The sequence below is a fragment of the Gossypium hirsutum genome, chromosome D05 (genome assembly GCF_007990345.1).
Source record: "Gossypium hirsutum isolate 1008001.06 chromosome D05, Gossypium_hirsutum_v2.1, whole genome shotgun sequence".
Taxonomy (NCBI): Eukaryota; Viridiplantae; Streptophyta; class Magnoliopsida; order Malvales; family Malvaceae; genus Gossypium; species Gossypium hirsutum.
The window spans coordinates 15,616,275-15,636,035 of record NC_053441.1 but is presented as its reverse complement, the minus strand read 5'-3'; the positions used below and the strand labels follow the sequence as shown (position 1 = coordinate 15,636,035).

At 35.0% G+C, this 19,761-nt stretch overlaps 4 protein-coding genes and 1 non-coding gene across 6 annotated transcripts; 3 read left to right on the top strand and 2 right to left on the bottom strand.

The window, feature by feature from the left end:
• The first annotated feature begins 3,293 nt into the window (after positions 1-3,293).
• On the top strand, positions 3,294-5,032 carry LOC107905899 (1-aminocyclopropane-1-carboxylate oxidase-like). Its single transcript, NM_001326965.1, has 4 exons — positions 3,294-3,457; positions 3,569-3,795; positions 3,877-4,210; positions 4,484-5,032. The coding sequence occupies exons 1-4, from the start codon at positions 3,350-3,352 to the stop codon at positions 4,772-4,774; spliced, it is 960 nt and encodes a 319-aa protein (NP_001313894.1). The 5' UTR covers positions 3,294-3,349; the 3' UTR covers positions 4,775-5,032.
• A 2,867-nt stretch (positions 5,033-7,899) lies between these two features.
• On the top strand, positions 7,900-8,030 carry LOC121218062 (small nucleolar RNA snoR111). Its single transcript, XR_005914328.1, has one exon. It is a non-coding gene; the product is annotated as a small nucleolar RNA snoR111 (small nucleolar RNA).
• A 225-nt stretch (positions 8,031-8,255) lies between these two features.
• On the bottom strand, positions 8,256-11,541 carry LOC107905897 (ubiquinol oxidase 4, chloroplastic/chromoplastic). Of its 2 annotated transcripts, none has more exons than XM_016832680.2 (9): positions 11,254-11,541; positions 10,978-11,170; positions 10,765-10,858; positions 10,453-10,568; positions 10,155-10,263; positions 9,529-9,597; positions 9,177-9,248; positions 9,043-9,090; positions 8,256-8,903 (listed from the first exon to the last, which is right to left on the bottom strand). In XM_016832680.2, exons 1-9 carry the CDS (start codon positions 11,391-11,393, stop codon positions 8,665-8,667), a joined length of 1,080 nt encoding a protein of 359 aa, XP_016688169.1. In that variant the 5' UTR covers positions 11,394-11,541; the 3' UTR covers positions 8,256-8,664. The 2 variants fall into 2 exon arrangements, with proteins under 2 accessions (XP_016688169.1, XP_016688170.1); XM_016832681.2 differs by having other exon boundaries at positions 10,996-11,170.
• Positions 11,542-12,911: 1,370 nt separating this feature from the next.
• Positions 12,912-15,197, top strand: LOC107905900 (short-chain dehydrogenase/reductase SDRA). Its single transcript, XM_016832683.2, has 6 exons — positions 12,912-13,316; positions 13,664-13,780; positions 14,048-14,182; positions 14,453-14,578; positions 14,683-14,784; positions 14,882-15,197. The coding sequence occupies exons 1-6, from the start codon at positions 13,164-13,166 to the stop codon at positions 15,029-15,031; spliced, it is 783 nt and encodes a 260-aa protein (XP_016688172.1). The 5' UTR covers positions 12,912-13,163; the 3' UTR covers positions 15,032-15,197.
• Positions 15,198-15,283: 86 nt separating this feature from the next.
• Positions 15,284-18,861, bottom strand: LOC107905896 (uncharacterized membrane protein At1g16860). Its single transcript, XM_016832679.2, has 4 exons — positions 17,241-18,861; positions 15,990-16,145; positions 15,660-15,871; positions 15,284-15,562 (listed from the first exon to the last, which is right to left on the bottom strand). Exons 1-4 carry the CDS (start codon positions 17,991-17,993, stop codon positions 15,370-15,372), a joined length of 1,314 nt encoding a protein of 437 aa, XP_016688168.1. The 5' UTR covers positions 17,994-18,861; the 3' UTR covers positions 15,284-15,369.
• Between the last annotated feature and the right edge of the window lie 900 nt (positions 18,862-19,761).

Below are 19,761 nucleotides of genomic sequence, written 5' to 3'. Positions count from 1 at the left end.
AATACATAGATTAGTAATTATAATATTTGTTTATAGATTGATAATGAAAGGGAAATCCTGATTATCTTACAATTGCCTTTTCGTTTAATTATTACTACTAGGTTTTGACATTTTTCTTTCTTATTTTATTTTTGCCGGAATCTATATTTTTATTTATTTAGCCCAAGAAGAAGAAAAATGTGAAAGAGATCACAATTAGATTCGAGAATTTATTAAAGATAAAAAAAAAGGTACTTAGCCTGATTTTATGGTATGTCAAATCGGTCGATTTGAAACCTTTACATCATGAATAAAAAGCTACAGTATTATATTCTTATGAAAAATATAATTATTTTATAAAGTATTATATTGAACTAAAACCGTCGTAACTTATTTATTCCCATATTAGTAATGATAGTAACATAAATATGATTCACCGACGATTGATTTGATGCCGGCGGCTTGATACGTGGGGGCGTCTCCTTCTCTTCTTTATACCTTTTTTCGTATGAGAAATATTAAGATATGACAAGTTGGGGAATATGAAAGTAATTAATCCAAGTATATACCATTAATATTGTTAATAAATCATTGTATGCTTCATTTATTTAATTTTTTTAATAATGTTATTTTTAATTTTGTTTGTAAAATTAAATAAATTAATTATTAATATATAAAAATAATTATCTATATTAAATTATTATGCCACACCCATAATGTGGGGTAAAAGGAAATATTTTATGTATTTTTTTTTAAAATTTACTCAATAATGATGGATGGTTATCCTACATATATATTATGTTTACTTCTTTTATTTAAAGAATATATACAAAAATATATTATTATGACATCAACTTAATTAAAGGAATTTGTAAAGTTTATTAACATCACGGAAATAAGAGGGTTAGCTATAATAATGCTTTCTTAGATGCCCAATTTATTAAAGTTTTTACTCGTGTTTTTAAACGATTAAGATTATGCCGCTCTAATCAAATATCTAAAACAATTAAAATATGATGATACGAATTTCAACCTATATTAATAAAAGGAAAAGAAGAGGGAGGGGGCGTGCATGGAGGAATAGGAAAGGTCCCTCGGGGTTCGTAGAAGTGGAATGGAGAAAGCAAGATATGGACAGGGTAGGAGGGATGGACGATGGGGTCCTCTCAACTAAAAGAATGTCTAGATAAATTCAAATAGGAATTTTTAGACATCAAAGATCAGAGGGGGATGATGCCCCTCCCTTCAACACCAAAAGTTAGTAAGAGCGATGAGGTGAAGCGGATCTAATAACTGTTTACTTACGCCACCAGAATTTTGCAATCTGGCACCTCACCTTTACAATGTTGTTCTTTTTAAAACTGAAAACAAAAATTGATATGATGGTATTTCAACAGTTTTGGTTCACAAATAAAAGAAGACAATTACACTAATAAGGATAAATTAGCTACATATGTCAGAAAATTTTGTTAATTGATTATATAGGTCTATTTGTTAAAAATATTTAGAGAAATAGACCGTTTTTGGAGAGTGTGTGTGAAAGTTTATTCAGCTAAACGAGTTTTCTACACAGTTGGCAAGAAAGATTGTCCAACTGGCGAACTTTTTGCACAGTTGGCAGGAAAGCTTTCTGTTGGCATGTTAGGAAAAACACATTGAGCTGGATACATTTTCTTTGGAATTTACAAAAAAAAATGTTTCCAATTAAACGTGTTTTCCTGCCAACTGTGCAAAAAACTCGCCCAGCAAGACGAGTTTTCACACGCTCTCTCCAAAAACTGCCTATTTCCTTAAATTTTTAAAAAATCGACTTATTTGGTCAATGAATAACTTTTTTGGCATATATGACTAATTTAGCCCACTAATTGAGTTGAATTTTTTGTTATTTAATTTATAATTAATTTTATTTTTATGATATAAATATATATTTTATATTTAAATTAATTTAAAAATACTATATAATTTTTTTCCAAAATTTATGGATTATTTTTTATTAATTAAAAATTTACTATCTTTAGAAATGTATATAAAAAAAGATTTTAAATTTTATCTAAGAATATTCAAAAATAATAAAATAAAATTCATTTTATCAAAATAAAATAAAAAATTTCAAAATCCAAAATACTATGAAAAGCTTATAATCATACTAAATTATCGTGAATAGTTTAAAAAATTAAAAAAAAAAATCTAGACTATCAACTCTAATTGTAATGTCTTATGACTTTGACAGTAAATATTAAGAGTTATTTATATTTATATTGACGTTATGTTAATATAGGATTTATTGTTAATGTATAATTGTTTCAGGTTTTAAGGTTAAAGCTGTTTCAATAAATTTTAATAATTTTTATGGAACCAAATATTATACTACATAATGTATAAAAAATTATACTAGATAGAAATAGAATCAGGCAAAAGGTGGGGATTTTTGCTGTGGTTATCGTATTATATAAAAAATTGATATTTTTTTATGCAAAAGTAGTTATACCGTTTTACCTTATTAGAAAATACCAATCCGGTCTCGGGTTTGTTGGGAGTTTGATCTCTATCTATAGAAAAGGAGAAAACACTTGCAATCAAAGAATTAATCGACCATTATTGACGATAAAAATTCTGATTTCGATAAAAAAATATCACAAATATATATAGCATAAAAAATTTCCATGCGAATATATAATTATAATTCTCATAGTTTTAACATATTAGGATTTTAAAAATAACTTTCATGGTATAATATTTTAATTTAGATTGTAAATTAAGACTCTAAGGGTGAGTTTGGATGGGCGGTGCATTTATCTGCAATTAGTATAAAAACAGCGGTGGCGGTGAAATTAGATACTGTAGCGTGAGACAAAAAGTAAACTAAACGCACCACACCGCACCACACCCAATTGTCCATCCAAACCCACTCTAAAAATGGATTAAATACTACAGCACCTATCTCTTGTATTCTAGTTTGTAATTATTTTTTGTACTATTTCTACAAACATGAATTCTGACTTGCTTTGCTCAAAAAGAAAAAGAAATCTAACATGCAAAATAGTATCTAATGTGACTGTGGCAATCTTATCATTTTGTTCTACTAAAATAATTTTACATTTATAAATTAATTCTTAGAATATGATTTGATATTAAAACAGATTTATTCACAAATATTTTTGGACCTTTTTAGTTTGCAGTATCTATTTTAGCCTTAATCTGCTAAGTTCCCCCACCTTTGATTTTTTAATTTTTTTTATTTCACCTGTTTTACCCCCTCACTCTGTGCCTATAAATTGCTCTTCCCCAGGATCCCATTTCACTCACACCTTGAAGCTAACATAACCTCATTGATAGAAAAGCTTAGTAAAATCCCCGGGATAAACAAAAAATGGAGCTCACTTTCCCTGTAATCGACTTCTCCAAACTCAATGGTGAGGAGAGAGCAGCCGCCATGGAAATGATCAAAGATGCCTGTGAGAATTGGGGTTTCTTTGAGGTACTAAATGCTATCAAATGCGTATTTTATAGAACTTTTACTTGGTTGATTCATTGGTTTTAATGCTTCTAATCTTTTTGTTGTATGTTTGTTTACTCTTTTGTTGAAAAGTTGGTGAACCATGGAATATCTCATGAGCTGATGGACACTGTGGAGAGGCTGACAAAGGAGCACTACAGAAAGTGCATGGAGCAAAGGTTCAAAGAAATGGTGGCCAGTAAGGGTCTTGAGGCTGTTCAATCTGAGATCAATGACATGGATTGGGAAAGCACCTTCTTTTTGCGCCACTTGCCTGAATCTAACATGTCTGAAATTCCTGATCTCGAAGAAGATTACAGGTCAGAGTTCACTTCCTTTTCGTATACTGTGTCAATGATGAAAAATGGCCTTATGTTTAACTTCTTTTTTTCGGGCAACAGAAAGGTGATGAAGGAATTTGCAGTGGAGTTGGAGAAGCTTGCAGAGCAACTTTTGGACCTGTTGTGTGAGAATCTGGGGTTGGAGCCTGGTTACCTGAAAAAAGTGTTTTATGGGTCCAAAGGGCCAACCTTCGGTACCAAGGTTAGCAATTATCCTCCATGCCCCAAACCTGACCTAATCAAGGGACTCAGGGCTCACACTGATGCTGGTGGAATCATCTTACTCTTCCAAGATGACAAGGTCAGCGGCCTTCAGCTTCTCAAGGATGGTCAGTGGATTGATGTTCCTCCTATGAAACACTCTATTGTCATCAACCTTGGTGACCAACTTGAGGTATACCAACCAAGCACTCACCTTTTTTTCACACTAATTCCACATAATAATAATAATAATAATAATAATAATAGGCTATTTGGCTACGTACGGAATATGGAATAATATTGAAATTAATTAATTTCTTTATTGCATAAAGCACAAAGCCTATATATGTAAGTGGGAGGACAAAAGTTATTCCAAACTAGATCAATTCCAGCTGGGGACTAATAATTATTTTATAAGCCCCATTCCTTGATATTCTTGCTGACTATTTTTTTCTGCTTGAACCAGGTAATCACAAATGGTAAATATAAGAGTGTGATGCACCGTGTGATTGCTCAAACAGATGGGACCAGAATGTCCATTGCTTCCTTCTACAACCCGGGCAGTGATGCTGTTATATATCCAGCACCAGCTTTGCTAGAGAAAGAAGCTGACAAATCTCAAGTGTACCCCAAATTTGTGTTTGAGGACTACATGAATCTCTATGCTGACCTCAAGTTCCAAGCCAAGGAGCCAAGGTTCGAAGCCATGAAGACCGTGGAGTCTGCAGTTAACTTGGGTCCTATTGCAACTGTTTGAGTCCTTCAGTGATTGAAGAGCGATGGGTTTTAATTAGCAGTGTGTTTCTGTTAATAAGTTTAGTCGGCTGATGGATAAATTCTGTTAATTATAGTTCTGGAATTAGAGAGTGCCTGCAGGTGTGGAGCTTAGTAGTTTAAAATAAGCTGAAAAAGCTTGTACTAAGAATTCCTCAGTTATATATGGTGCCTGGTCGCCAGTGGCTGTGCTTTAAATGAGATGTTTTGGCTGTCGGAAGTGACCAAATTATATTTGATATGAAAAATTGTCCTTAAGATTCTGTTTTTGGCTTTGTTAGGCTTCAATAACTCGGTGTCTCATTTCTGTCTTTAACATTTTACATACTTGGTGCCGGTGGGTTCTCCTTTCAACACAACAATTTGTTGTTGCCAACTTGCCATTCTCTTATTATTCCTGTACCAAAGATTACCAAACCAGCACTTAAATATCTCCATCAACTGCTTACTACAATATCAGCTCCCGGGTTAAAACCAGGATAGCCCAATGAAAAAAGAAAGCTAGAGTTGACCATTGCCAAAAGCTGTTCTATGAGCAACTGCTGCCAAAATTAATAATAAAAGCAGAGAAATCACATCTCCGCTTTTAAAGGAAAATAAAGAAATATTTGTATCATCTTCCCGTCAGCCAAGCGGCCGATTAATGCTTATTATGTTGCTTAGATCATAATTATTATGTTTCTTGGATCATAATCCAAAGGTGAGCTAATCAAGGCTAGAGCTTGTAATATCCACACAAACTCCAAGTGGAAAACTGATAGAATCCACTAAACTCAATGACAGGAAAGTTCTCAGCAAGATCCTAATAAAGTAACATAAATTTAATATCATGGTAATGGCCTGTTTTTCAGTGCCCATTAATTATATAAATTGATTTCCTTTTCATATGTTCTTCGCGGGGCACCTTGGTAATCTCGGTTTACAAGTTCCCGAAGTAGCATCACTAACTATTGTAATACCCTTTTAACCTCCAACTTAGTTACCCAAAATCCAAATAACATTGATTAACGTAAACTATTTGAATGAGAAAGTGACCAGGACACTTATCCGAATAAAAAGAAAAGAAAGTGACCCCAAGGAGAATCAAAAAGGCAATTTCAAGGTCACAGTCGCCATAAAGTTACTGTTTTTTTTTACTGTCTAGCTGTGCTAAAATCTTGCTATGGAAAGTTGAGGATAAGTAGACAAGGTGACTAAAACAGATTACAATGTGAATGCCGTAGGAACTTTGCTTATTCAATCTTAACACTAGGAATATGCCAAAAAAAATTGCAACAATATTTTAAATAACAACCAATTGGAGGAAAAAAACTCAACCCTTACTGCTTCATCCATTTGACAGCAAAGGACACGAGAATGGGGAGATTAAGGGAATCTAAGCTCAGAATTCAAGAAGCACCCACCAACAGTCAAACAACAAAGTTTGACAAAGAGAATTTTCAAGTGTCGATAGTCGGAAAATTCCAGAAAAGGCATTCAAGTAAAAAATAAACATGTCACAATTTCCAACTTGACTGTGCAGTAGTTATGCATAAGCAAATCTATGGTAACCAGCTAATAATATTAATATGGAATGGATGTAAAGAAAAACAGCCAATCAGGAATAGAATTCTGCCATTTACATAATAGAGACAGACACAGACAGACACACACAATAGGTAAAACAAATGAGTTGGGCATTACAACCACACGTTAAGTTAATATCAGATGAGAAAGAAAAGGATATGCTGTCTGTCCATGAGCTACTTGTTACCCTAGACAACACTGTGCTGCTTGGACCACTTTCTTTTTTGGTACTTTGGCATATATATCAACATGTCATAATAACCTATACCAACATGTTTTTTGTTGATCGAAAATAAAGTCGATTATTATAGCGAATTTGACTTCAGAGCCTTGTTGGAGTGTCTGTCATCCCCCAGAAGGGCATCATTCAGTGTGAAGGTGAGTTGGTGGTGTTGGGAATTATGAATAGAACCGCTAACTAATTCCACCAGCACCACCATCCTACTTTTTGCCCTGGCCATCATGAATTGTTTCTCTGCCCCCCTAGTCAGTTAGAATCTAGAAGCAGGTCATCATTATTATTTCTCAGTGCACAGATAATTAGAATCAAATATAACGTCTATAGGCTACCGACCGGAATTTCACAAACTCGCTCAGAAATATGTAAATTAACGAGCACGTAGTAAATCCGATTCAATTGGATGCTAGTGTTTATTTGCATGGTGAACTTCTCACCAAGTCAGCATCATAGAATGGACAAGGGAAAAGTACTCTATTATCTGCGGATCTGTAGCCAATTGAAGGATCAAAGTCGAAAGGTTTGAATAGAAGAATCTAAAGTTTGGAAATGCTGATTGTATTGTAGAGCACATTTGGGCTATATTTTGTAACTCCGTTTAATATGTTGGGGTTTTTACTTCAAGTGTGTTAAGCTAGCCATTATTGACAGATTGAATACAGTAGCTATGACCTGGGGCTTCATATTCATTCTACAAGTTGCATTTTAATGTCAGGAAGAAAAACAAGGTAGGTTTCACTTATTCTTTACTTTGTGATTTCTCCAGGTAGCTAGAATTGGGAGAGAGTACTTAAAACATTTAATAGAAACAAGTTCTTAATTAGTGGGAATAATAATCTAAAGTGAGCTTGTTACAACTTTGAGGGGAAAACCCTTGTAGACTGTACCCCTAAAATACGTCGTGTATGCTATACCGTGCTATTGCTAGTTCATGTTTTCGGATTTTGAATGCAGCTTCATTTTCCCCCACCAAAATATAGAAGGGCTCAAACTCTAGTGCCCTGTTTAAATGGATTAGGCCGTGCCCCAACTCTAATAGCCCATTCAAACTTTAATAATTAAAGAAGGGTGTATTATTATGATCAGATAAGCCATTGGCAGCAGCGTCTCTAGGGTTAAGCCTCTATAAAAACCCATATATAAAAACACCATCCCTGCTGCCAATGCTTCACTATTCTTATTCTGCTCGTTTCTGTCGCTTGTAGAATTTCTTGCGTCTGTTTTTGCTCTCTTTTTTTCTTTTTTATGGGGTTCTTTTTCTTTATTCGGTACTCAGACTTTCGTCAGAAAACCTCTGTTCGGTTTTAAAAGTGAGGAGGCGGCTTATAAGATTGTCTCTTCATAGGGAAGAACATTGAGGTATATCAAAAACGAAGGCCGAGATATCGTTTCAGTCGTCATTTCCATTGACGATCTGATTGTTGCTCGTCCACATTTGCTTTTGGGTCTACCCTTTCTTTTCCTTTCATTGTTGCATCTTGTTTCTTATATCCAGCTATTAATCTAGCTACGCCGGGTCTTCATCTCAAAAACTCATGCGGGTTATTCGATTGTGTACCTACGTAGATTCGAATCATAAGGGTAACCATGTTTATCAAGCGGCAATCGAGAAATTTGCTTGAATGAGTTTACCATAAAAGTAAAAAAAGAAAGCCGCCAATGAACTTGATCAACTGTTTAACATTGGTTTCAAATATCATTTATTTCTGAAAAGCGAAAAGAAATTACTTGGATCTTCTGTAAGACCTGCGTCCATTTCAGAGTGAGGGCATGGCCTAACCAACAACTCTATTCATTTGACTGAAGCTAAATTCCAATGTTTTGACCCTTAAAAAACGTTGGTAATTTTCCCCACTCGAGAGAAATTTTGACAAATGAAAAGGCCATTTTTAGTTATTGCTCCTGTCTAACAGGAAACCTTTCCCCTAAGCAGGGACGATATACAAATTTGAAAACATTAACTATGAATCAAAGCCATAAATTGGAGGGAGCTATGCAATTTTCTTTTATGCTCATACTATACATGTAATTCATCTTTTACACTATGTTTGTAGACTCACATGAGTTCATCATCTATTTCTCTCAACTGTCCTGATTTGCTTCACTTGAGGTGTTAAAGATTTCTTTATGCAGTCTACAATGCCTTCACAATCTGCTTCAGGAATCATGCAATCAGGCGTGTCTTCAAAGCCATCTTCTTCATATGAATGAGGAGACCGAAGGTTTCCATGAGTCTGACAAGCCTTCATTGTCTTACAATGTTCAGCTTCATCATCTCTGATGTTCATAAACACATCATACAAATTCTCTGTAGATATAGGCATGAAAATACAAAACCACTCATTAGCATTGGATTTAGTAATAACATGGGTTGTAACACTGTTAACACCTATAACCCATGCAATGGAACAAAAGTAAGGTGAGGAAAGCAAAATCCTGGCCTTCACCTATTTTTGGTCTTCGTGAACAGGGTGCTCTATCAGTTTGAAATTCATCTGGGCAGAAAATTGGAGAAATTGTTAGACCCCAATATGCATATTATAAGACTGAACCATGCAGTTTAAAAGGAGGAAATACTCACCGAACAAATATAAATCACCTCCGGTATAGTACTTTATAGCAACCTCGGGAGCAGGCTTCTTCTTCAACTCATCTAAAAGAAACAAAAGGAATATATCAAGTCAAAATTGGTAAAGTCAGTAACAAATAAAAAAAAATGAAATGCATATCTACTAAGCTAACATAGTGGAGATCATATTTGATGCAATACAATAATTTATTTTCAGATTGGTAAAGGGCAATCACAGAGCAAGCCATTCACATATGCAAGATAATTGGAAACTAGAATTGTTGCCAAACTTGTGAGAAATGTTACATACACAAGCTAGATAAGATAAGATGAATGACATGGAAATGGGAATCTGACATCTTACCTCCTTGGGCCTTGATAAATTTATCATAGGTTTCAAAGGCATGACTCTCCACACATTCAGAAAAATGATCTGCAGTAGCCATGAAACCAAATATATCAAATTAAGTACCATAGATGAATGAAAGTGAGCAAGTTTCAATCTTAATGACCCCCTCTACAGCATGTATTTCATGTCCTATGCAATTAGAGCTATGTTACTGTAAAATAAAATTCAGAAAAGAAAAAAAAAAGACTTCGAGAATACAAAAGCATTTTCTCTGTATGATGAAATCACAAAAAAGCAACAACAGAGCAGAAGTTTTACGTGTTTGAACTGAGCAGAGGTTAAGAAATTTAAAATATTCTCTTTGGTCCTTTCTTGTTAAAACTGGTAAAATAGGTTGAAAATAGGGTAGCAGGGGGTTGGATGTATGCAAGAAAGACTACCAACTAAATTAGATGGCAACTTTGGTCTTGGTAACTGCTTATGTCCATCAATAGGTTTTCCCTAAAAGCTCATTAGTAAGGGGATTTACTGGAGCTGAAAATGTCCTTTTATCATTCAGGATGAAGGAGCCAGAAGAATGAAAACAGGTGTGTGTGCACAAAGGGGCATTTGCAAAGTGAAATCCAGATAAATGTACTTACATGCCATTCTTGGGCTTAAGGTATACATGAAGACTGTCATGAAATAATAAAAAATTGCTATATGTTGAGCAAGAAACCGGTCAAACCACCAAGAATTCCCACCCAATTCCTGAAACCAAATATGATAAGAAAAGTCATCTATTTGAGGCACAATATTACAAGAACAATAGGGTCATTAAAGAAACCATCCATCATCTTCACCGTCTATAATTTTCAATTTTCTATGCAACTCACTCTAAATCATTTCATGCTAATCAGGATTATGTTCACAAGTCGTTCAACCAGTATAGGACCTTACTTCCATGATTAGCAGGTGGTGCATCTCGTTCCAGCTCTCAGCAAAATGCACTTTTAGATAGTCAGCTCTCCTCCACCAACCAAAACTCTCATACATGTGCAGGACAGATATAAAGGCTGTCATAAAGACAAAAAAAAAACACCGAAATATCAACAAAAACTCTTTCAAGTAAATGAAAGATAATATTAGAAAGCTCAAGCAAAATGTTAAAAATAACAATAATTTCCCCTAAATGGCCAAAAGCTATAGATAAGGTGTTGCACCTTTCTGGTGAATCAAGTAAATAAAGGATGTGAGAAAAAAGTCACTGACCGAAATAAGGAACTCTGGCAATTGTTTCCAACACAAAAAATCTGGCATAATCTCTATCACGGTACAACGTATCAAGTATCTTTATAACTGAATCCTGAAGAAAAATAACATCAATAACAAATCAAATTGGCTGAACAAAATGGGTTGAATTATACTAATTCCAACAGAAATTAACACAATCAAATATGTATATACATATATAAAACATTTTACCGTGAGGAAGATATTTACAGATTGTTCAACCTTGATGACCCATTTCTCCAAACTACTAGATGATGAATTCCCGCGAGATTCCTCTACTTCTTCAATTCCATTTCCTGGGAAACTCGTCGTCCGAAATGATTTTTCTACGAAGACATCTTCTTCGTCTTCCTGCAGGATAGTTGCTTTCACTGGATGCAACTTCCTACAATAAAAAAACCATAAATTAATTTTATTTTCTGATAATTAGAACGTGGTGGAAATGAAGAGTTGGTCGAAGAAATTTACCTGGATAGCGGAGGAACGGAAGGGGTGGAGTTGCAACGCAAAGGGTTTTGGAAGCTGGAAGGAAGAGGGGTTTTAGGACGTCTAGCTTTGAAGGAGAAAGAGGGTGCCGAGATAGCAAAAGCCGATGAAGAGAGACTCATCGCTTCGGCGAATTAAGAGTAAAGAAAAATGGAAAACTAAGAAAGGCGAAAGTGGGAATTGGCGATTGACAACGTAAGCGCCGGCTTTGGGAATTCCGAGTTTGGCTGTCAAAAGGCAGTTCAATGGGCGCATATTCCCGGGTTGTGCCAACTGTTTACGACTTTTATTTTATAATTTAAATGGGCTTTTCGGCTGGCTTTTGAGTCCATTACTGAACACGATGGGCTATTTTGAAGGCCTTTCGTGCGTTTGTTGGGTTCCCATAAGACCCTCCACCTTGCTTGTTCGCTAATAATTTTTATAATAAATATTTATTTATATTATTATTTAAGCTCATAAATAAATTTGTGTCACGAGACAATCCAGCACTAAATCGATTTAAAAATGATTAAGAAATTATTACTTTTTCAAAATGAAAATTATGAATATAATGATATTTTCACCCAAAGAAATCAATTACATCAAAAGTACATACAACCAAACACAACAATATATGTATAAGCGGTGTGCAAAACAATACTCTAATATATCACATATCATGCACAAACACACGTATACATTTCTATTAACATGCTAATCATATTCAATTTTTATTTACCAATTTTATAGAGAAAATACACATCAGCCTTTAATTTAATAATCATTATAAATATAACTATTTCATGTTTCCATAATAATCTCAATCTCATCACATTATTAAATTTCACAACTCATAACTCATGTTTCCAAATCAATTTCAAAATACAAATATAATCATAATTCCAATTCTCTTCGTATATAAATCATCAGTGGTGGAACCAAGAGGTAGGTAGTGGCCCCGGCCCCTCCTTAAAATATAAAAAATTTCATTTAAACCTTTTATAATTTATAAATTTTGAATTAGTAATAGTAAAATTACACTTTGACCCCCAAAAAATAATAAAAATTTGATTTAATCTTTTAAAAATTATTAAAAATATAATCTATAAAAATGATAAGTTTATATTTTTACTATCGTAAAAATATACAATTTAATTCTAGCCCCCAACAAATTTTTTCTGACTCCACCACTGTAAATCATTCATATTTCACTTATACTATTTTCATATCCATATTTGAATCTTTTCTCATGTAATATACATCCACATGTGCACTTTGCTTAACAATTCATCACATAACTATTTTCATAGCTATCAATTTATTTTCACATAACTATTTTATTTCATATAGTATAACTATATATACATATTTGTGATTTAGTTGAGCTAATGAGCTGATCCCATCGGCAGAGGTGGCTGGTAGAAGCCCTGGCACCCCGTAAAATGTAAATTTTTTATTTAGGTAATTTAAATTAACAAAAAAATAAAATTATACATTGACCTTTTAAAATTATAAAAATTTGATTTAATACTTTAAAAAATATAAAGATATAAATTATAAAAAATTAAAATTTCATTCGAGCTTTTTTGACTTCGCCGCTGCTCAAGTTGATTAATCCTATGTAGAGTACCTTATTCGCATTAAAGGAAACCTGAATTTAGTATCAATTATTACAGGGACGGGAAATCAAACACTTTTTGCAATTTCACAATTTATAGAAATTCATAAGATAAAACTTTAAGTTAATTTCATTATAAATATTAATACTTAGAACATTATTCAAATATTCGGTCTGTTAGTATCTAAAACTATCCGTCCAAAAGAATATAAAACCCTATACAGTCTGTACGAAAAAGATTACGTGTACGAACAGGTAATAACAGAAAGAAGACAACTCACTCTTCTTGGAAATGGCGAAGATGATGGATATGGAAACCAAGATTGGGAGGAGATTTGAAGGCGAAGTTGCAATCGTCACCGCATCCACCCAAGGCATTGGCTTCGCCATCGCTGAGCGTCTCGGCTTGGAAGGAGCATCTGTTGTCATCTCTTCTCGCAAGCAGGTTTCCTTTTCCCTTCCTAATTCCTTTTTAATCTCCTCACTTTTTTTCTTCTTCTAAGAATACAAGGTTTGAAGTCTTTCGTGAAATTTTGAATTTTTATGATTCATGATCTGTTGATTTGTTAAGGTTAAACAATTACCGATATCAGTTAGACCGTCTACGGAATTTAAGTAGGATAAGAAGTTTCTATTGATTTGTTAAGATTTTCATTTCAATATCGATTTCTGTTTTTTTCCCCCTTTGCCCAACTAGTTAAAAAAGTTAGAATTTTGAATTAAAATTTATTTTTAATTCCTTCTTAATATAAGGACGGGTGATAGATGTTTGTGCTTTCGGTGTGATTGCAGAAAAATGTGGATGAAGCAGTTGAAAAGCTTAAAAACAAAGGAATTGAAGTGTTTGGAGTGGTTTGTCATGTCTCAAATGCACAACACAGGAAAGATCTTATTCAAAAGACTGTTGATGTTAGTATATGTTTATCCTATCTTTTCTTTTCTTATTAATTACACAATTATCATTGTCCTTCTATATGATTTTCTTCTAAAATTGGAAAGTTCTAAATTCTAACTTAAAATGTCTCAAATCCTTACTTTCTGGAAATGCAAATGCATTAGCCAAGCTCAACTGCGGGTGTTTTATCTATCAAGGACATCTTTATATCGGTCTATGCTAGTAATTGGCTGATGTTGTGTTTAATAATAGTCGATTTAAGAATTGCCGTTTTGTTTCAGAAATATGGAAAAATAGATGTGATTGTATCAAATGCTGCTGTAAATCCATCTGTGGATCCCTTGTTGCGAACCTTGGAACCTATCCTTGACAAGCTCTGGGAAATAAACGTCAAAGCAACTGTACTTCTTCTACAGGTAAATCTTTTGGGTGAAGAATAATGTTCAGAGTTAAAAGGACATACAAGGGTTCAGGGTAGTTTATATGATGCATGACTCATTATGATCAGATGATCAGATTATTGTTGTTGCATCTTCTGCTTTCTTTTACCTCTTAAATTACGCAGCGACTAGCCGTATCTTGCCATAGAAGCTTACTTGGTTACATTTCCACAATCTGTATTTGTTAATCCTTGACCATTGTTCGAGGAGGGAACATGACTTACCTTCTTTGTATATCTATTGCAGGAGGCAGCTCCTCACCTCCAAAAGGGTTCATCCATTGTTATTATTTCCTCGATTGCTGGCTATAATCCACAGCCCGCTATGGCTATGTATGGGGTAACTAAGACAGCACTTCTTGGATTGACCAAGGTTGGTGTTAGGGTTGTATTTCATCATATGCTAATTATGTTTTTGAGATTTTCTACAACCATGAGGTCTTTTCATCTTCTGAACATCACATTAACATGTTTTAGGCACTTGCAACTGAGATGGCCCCTGTTACTCGCGTAAATGCTGTCGCTCCAGGTTTTGTTCCTACCAACTTTGCAGCATACATCACAAAAGATGAGGATGTGGTAAGTAAATGGTGTGATTCTTATTTTTGGTTACACTCTTGGCTGAAGTGACGCCCCATGTCTTGTAAAGAACTGAAATTGAGTTGCAATGTTGCAGAAGAAGGTTAACGAGGAAAAGACCTTACTTGGAAGGCTTGGTACCCCAAAAGACATGGCTGCTGCAGCTGCTTTCTTGGCATCCGATGATGCTTGTTATATTACAGGGGAAACTCTAATAGTGGCAGGGGGATTGCCCTCTAGACTCTAAGGATACTTCTTTTACTAGCTAATAAGTCCTTCCCTCACAGAAAAAATTAAGGGATACTTGTAGAGATATCTCGTCCTTTGTTCCTTATTTTTTATAACTAGAAATAGTTGTCTTCAATGGAACAGCTCTGACGGAGATCAATAAATTTAATAGGCTTCTCTTTCAATTTAATAACCTTCTAGTCTTCAAGTGTTAAATTGTCTTTGCATGCAATTGATTAACAGGAAAAGGAAGATGGTACTGGCACTGTGATATTTGGAACCTTTCTTTCATTCTTAAACACTATTTACATTATGACATCCAGTTGCAAAAAGAAACTTGTATGAAACGCGACATATTTACACTGGGACAACATCATCATTCTGGGTATCATCACATGTCAAAATAAGACCTTCCACATATGTTGGGAGGAGGCACCTGCTCCATTGACACCCTGTTGAGATAGGTTCTGATGGTGGAACAATCATGAGCACGTTATCATGGCGCCGCACAACCCCCATCACACTTACGGTGCTCCCTTCTTTTATGCAACTGTCACAACAAACGCCCTCTTTTATCAGCACTGGACTGAAAAGTTACTCATAATGATACTACTGAGTTCATAATAGTCCAAAAAAAAATGGCATACCCTTCTTTTAGGCGCATTATACAATCATCATTAGAGAGATTGCGCTCTGCTAGCCAACGTAAAAGGCTTGGAAACGAGTCTCTGTTTTCCTTTGTTACATCAAGTACAGTAGCAGGTTTGATCATTGGAGCAACCTTAGATCCATAGCCTGCTTTGACTAGTGCTCTTAATCCAGATTGGAAGTCTGATATGTAGAAATCAGCAACAAATTTCTGTTCACAATAAAAAAGGGGTTGTTGCCTATGAGAAAATTTACTTAGAAGCTGCATTTCTTAGTTGGCTAAACAGCACTGTCATTGATTCTGAATATTTTTCTGATGCAAAACGTACCTCAGAATGTTTACATCCCCAGGAGAAGCAACGCTGCTTAGAATTTGCAGATTTCCCACCCCATCCTTTATACTCGTACAACTCTGTGGAAACATAAACACATCTTGGCTCCCTCTGGTAAGATGACTCCAATGGAATGCTGCCACAGGTGACGACCTACAATTTCATTAATTATTTAGGAAAATGAATACATGAGAATGAAAAAAAATTAAGGGTCAACTGGGAAACTTAATAAAACATTAATTTCAGCTTTCATCCTTAAGATAGCATAATGAAGAACAACTCAATTTGAAGAAGACAAAGTCCATAAGGACAAAATGACTGTATGCTTCCACTGTCAATACATGTAGTTCCCAGCATAATACAATGCTGTACCTTACCAGTGTATTTGGCATGTGAAGCATGCCTCCCAATGAGCCCCATGATCACGTGCACAAAATGTAACACTTAATACGCGATCATGAGTGTTGAAAGCGAGAACCCTGTCTTCAGTTGAGTACAGGAACACCATAGCATCAATATATGACGCAGGTGATAAATATGTCTACGCCAACTACCAATAATTGGTTCAGCGTTATGTATTGTCCTTTGAATAAAAGATCATGAGACCTCCAAATCAGGAAAGTGCCAACTGGTTATGCTCACAGGTAGAGGAAAACAACTAATAGACTAAGCAATTAACCCATAAAAGATTAAAAAAGTTTTCCAGCAAAGAACATGTACTAAAACCCCATTTAGAGATTGCTTATAGGAACAAGGGCCTTCATTTGCAAAACACTATAAGATGGTGAGACTTGGACACATACATTTAGTTTCTGAGTTCTGATCGGACCTGAACTCCCATCGTCACTGACAAACATATCCCCCGAAAGCTGTTCCATCTAAAACTAAAACGACCAATAATAAACAAATACCCAAATCAAAATGGGAGAGGAGTTTCAGAATGCAACTCCTACGGGTAGCAAAAAGGGAGTTTAAATCTCTCCTATTGAAACATTAAAACATGACATAAATATGTGTTCAATTCTTGTATATTAACAAAGGATTCTGTTTTTTAATTTTATTAACAGAGGATTCCAATTCGGAATCTTATAAGAACGATTAACCAACTGAATGAATCCAGAATCTAATTCATCTAACAAATGCAAAAACTAAACTCCTAGATAACAATGACAAAAGATGAATTACCATAAAAGACATTTATCAAAATGGTTATTAAAATCACAAAATAATATTAATAATAAAACTTACCCCCGTCACTTTAATATATTGGCCATCAACAGCACCTCTAAGCTCAGCATCTGGGTACCTCTTCACGAACCCAAATAAGCCTTTCCTTCCCCAAATACAGTTCCAAACTAATCCCAACCCCATGGGTGCCACCAACGCACCTACAGCCCCAAGAACCACCACCTTCTTGATGGCTACCATCAGAAACGCACCCACCAACAACCCCATCGCCACCACCACCATCACCATCCAAACCACCGCCTTCGACAGTCTAAACCCAAATCCCACCCCTTCCCCGAGACTAGTCACTGCTGGCCCATACCCTGCTTTCCCCGACACGGCACCAGATTGCCCCGCCTGACCGAGCTGCTCCGACCTGCTGGGACCGGAGCTGAGGGGACCTGAAGTGATGAGCCCAGTGGGCTGAAGCGGCATAGTCCCAGAAGATTTCCGGATCGGGCCCGAGTTAGACCCAGATCGCATGGATCCACTGTTGGGCTGAGAAGAAGAGGAAAAGCGTGAGGGTTGCAAAAGCTGTGGCTGCTGCTTGGAGTTGGGGTTTGAGTTGGGATTTGAAGGAGGAGCACTGGACGGGGAATGATCAAGCACTGGGATGTCGAACATTTTGCCCAGCTCTCCGGATTTTTTAACGTTACCACCTGTATAAGGTACTGCCCGTAACGGCATTGACGGCTGCCTTTCTTTCAGCTGCTCCGGCCTCCCCGACACTATGAGCCCATTGCTTAGCTGGTGAGACTGAACCCGTGAACCCATCTTTTTCTTCCTTTCTTTTTTTATCAACTTAATCAGTCTATTTTAGCTATGAATATATATATATATATATATAGAGAGAGAGAGAGAGAGAGAGATTGGAGGGAAGTCGCAGAGACTAGAGAGAGTGGTGAAGGGAATGATGCAGGAAGAAGAGTGAAGCGGGTGAAATGAGGAGAGTGTGTTGGAGGAGAGCCATAAGGACATGTGTGTCGTTTTGTGTTTCAAATGACGGTGCTGCTCTGCTCTCTTCGTTGTTTTGAGCTTTGCTTTATCAAGTGAGACAAGGAGCACGGCCTACAGTATGGGTCCCCACGCTTTTCTTCTCTTCTCTTTCTTTTCCCTGAATTTACTTTTTCAATTCTTTTTCTTATAGCATAATGAAATCCTATTCTTATCCCTTGTGATGGCTACTACCCGTACCCTGTCAGGTTGTTGTCTAGCAACCACCGGTGGCGTTGTATTACACTTGATCTTACCCAAAAATGCCGACAATGAGGGTATACAACCACCGTGGTGTTTACCTGCACGGTAAACCATATCACTTATAATATTAAATGTGAATAAAGCTTTGTAAGGAGCTGTGCATGGTAATGGAATAAATGAGAGTGGGGGAATATAGAAGAAGGCATAGGAGAGATAGAGATGGTGGTTAGGGTAGGGATGTATGAGAGTGAAAGGGGGCCCCTGAAAGCCTGGAGAAAAAGGTTGGCAGTGAATTGAGGAGTGAAGAGGGTTAATGATAATTGGGGTCCTGTTACTAATGTTATCACAAGATCTTCTGAAATTGGAATCTATCCTTTCATTTTTTTGTACAATCATTGAAGGGTTTAGGATAATCCAATCACAATCACCACCGTCCCAATTCTTTATTATTTTCACAAGCTTTCTCCTTCCATTTCTTCTTCACTACTACAACTACTTGCCATTCATCAAATGCATTACAAATATTTTTATTTTAATGCTAAGGATATTTTCAATTTTATATATGGCTTTTTTAAAACTAGAACTTAGTAATTTTATAAATAAATGTATTATACTTAAATTAAACCGGATTAATCTCAAATGAATATAAATATAGGTTATTACAGAAAATAATTATTATTATATTTAAGGGTGAATATTTGATCGAATCGAATAAAATTAAAAAATAATTTTAGGTCATTGTAACTATTGTCACCTACCGTAATCAAATTTGTTATTAACTTTCACTCCCTCATAATTTATTTATTAATCTTTTATATATGAGTTAGTTTCTTTACTTGCTTAGTTGCTTCAATCATCTTCTGATTCTTATCACCGTGTATTTTGAAATTAAAAAATATATTAAATGTAAAAGATGTGATTTTTTATTAAAATTTATTTTAAAGGTAAATATGAAATTGATACTAATAGAAAATTTTAACACGAATATTGAATGACATCATCAATAATTCAATTTTAACAAAAATTGATAAAGATTCAACATGATTAAACAATTCAACAATATAGATAATATAAAATGTCAAATTTCATTTAATGATACAAATAATTTAAGGGGAGAGTAAAAGGGTTTAAGATAAAAATGAAAAATATTATAATTTAATATTTGCTTTATACGAAATATTCGAATTATTCTTAAACTTAAAATTTAAAAAAAATTCGAGATGATTTGATTACATTAAAATAATTTTACTGGTAACGAACAAAAAATGAAAGAGGAAAACCGCGCGCAAATATAAAAGGAGAAAAAATGAGGTTTAAATTAGAGGCATAAGTGTCCTGCAGATAT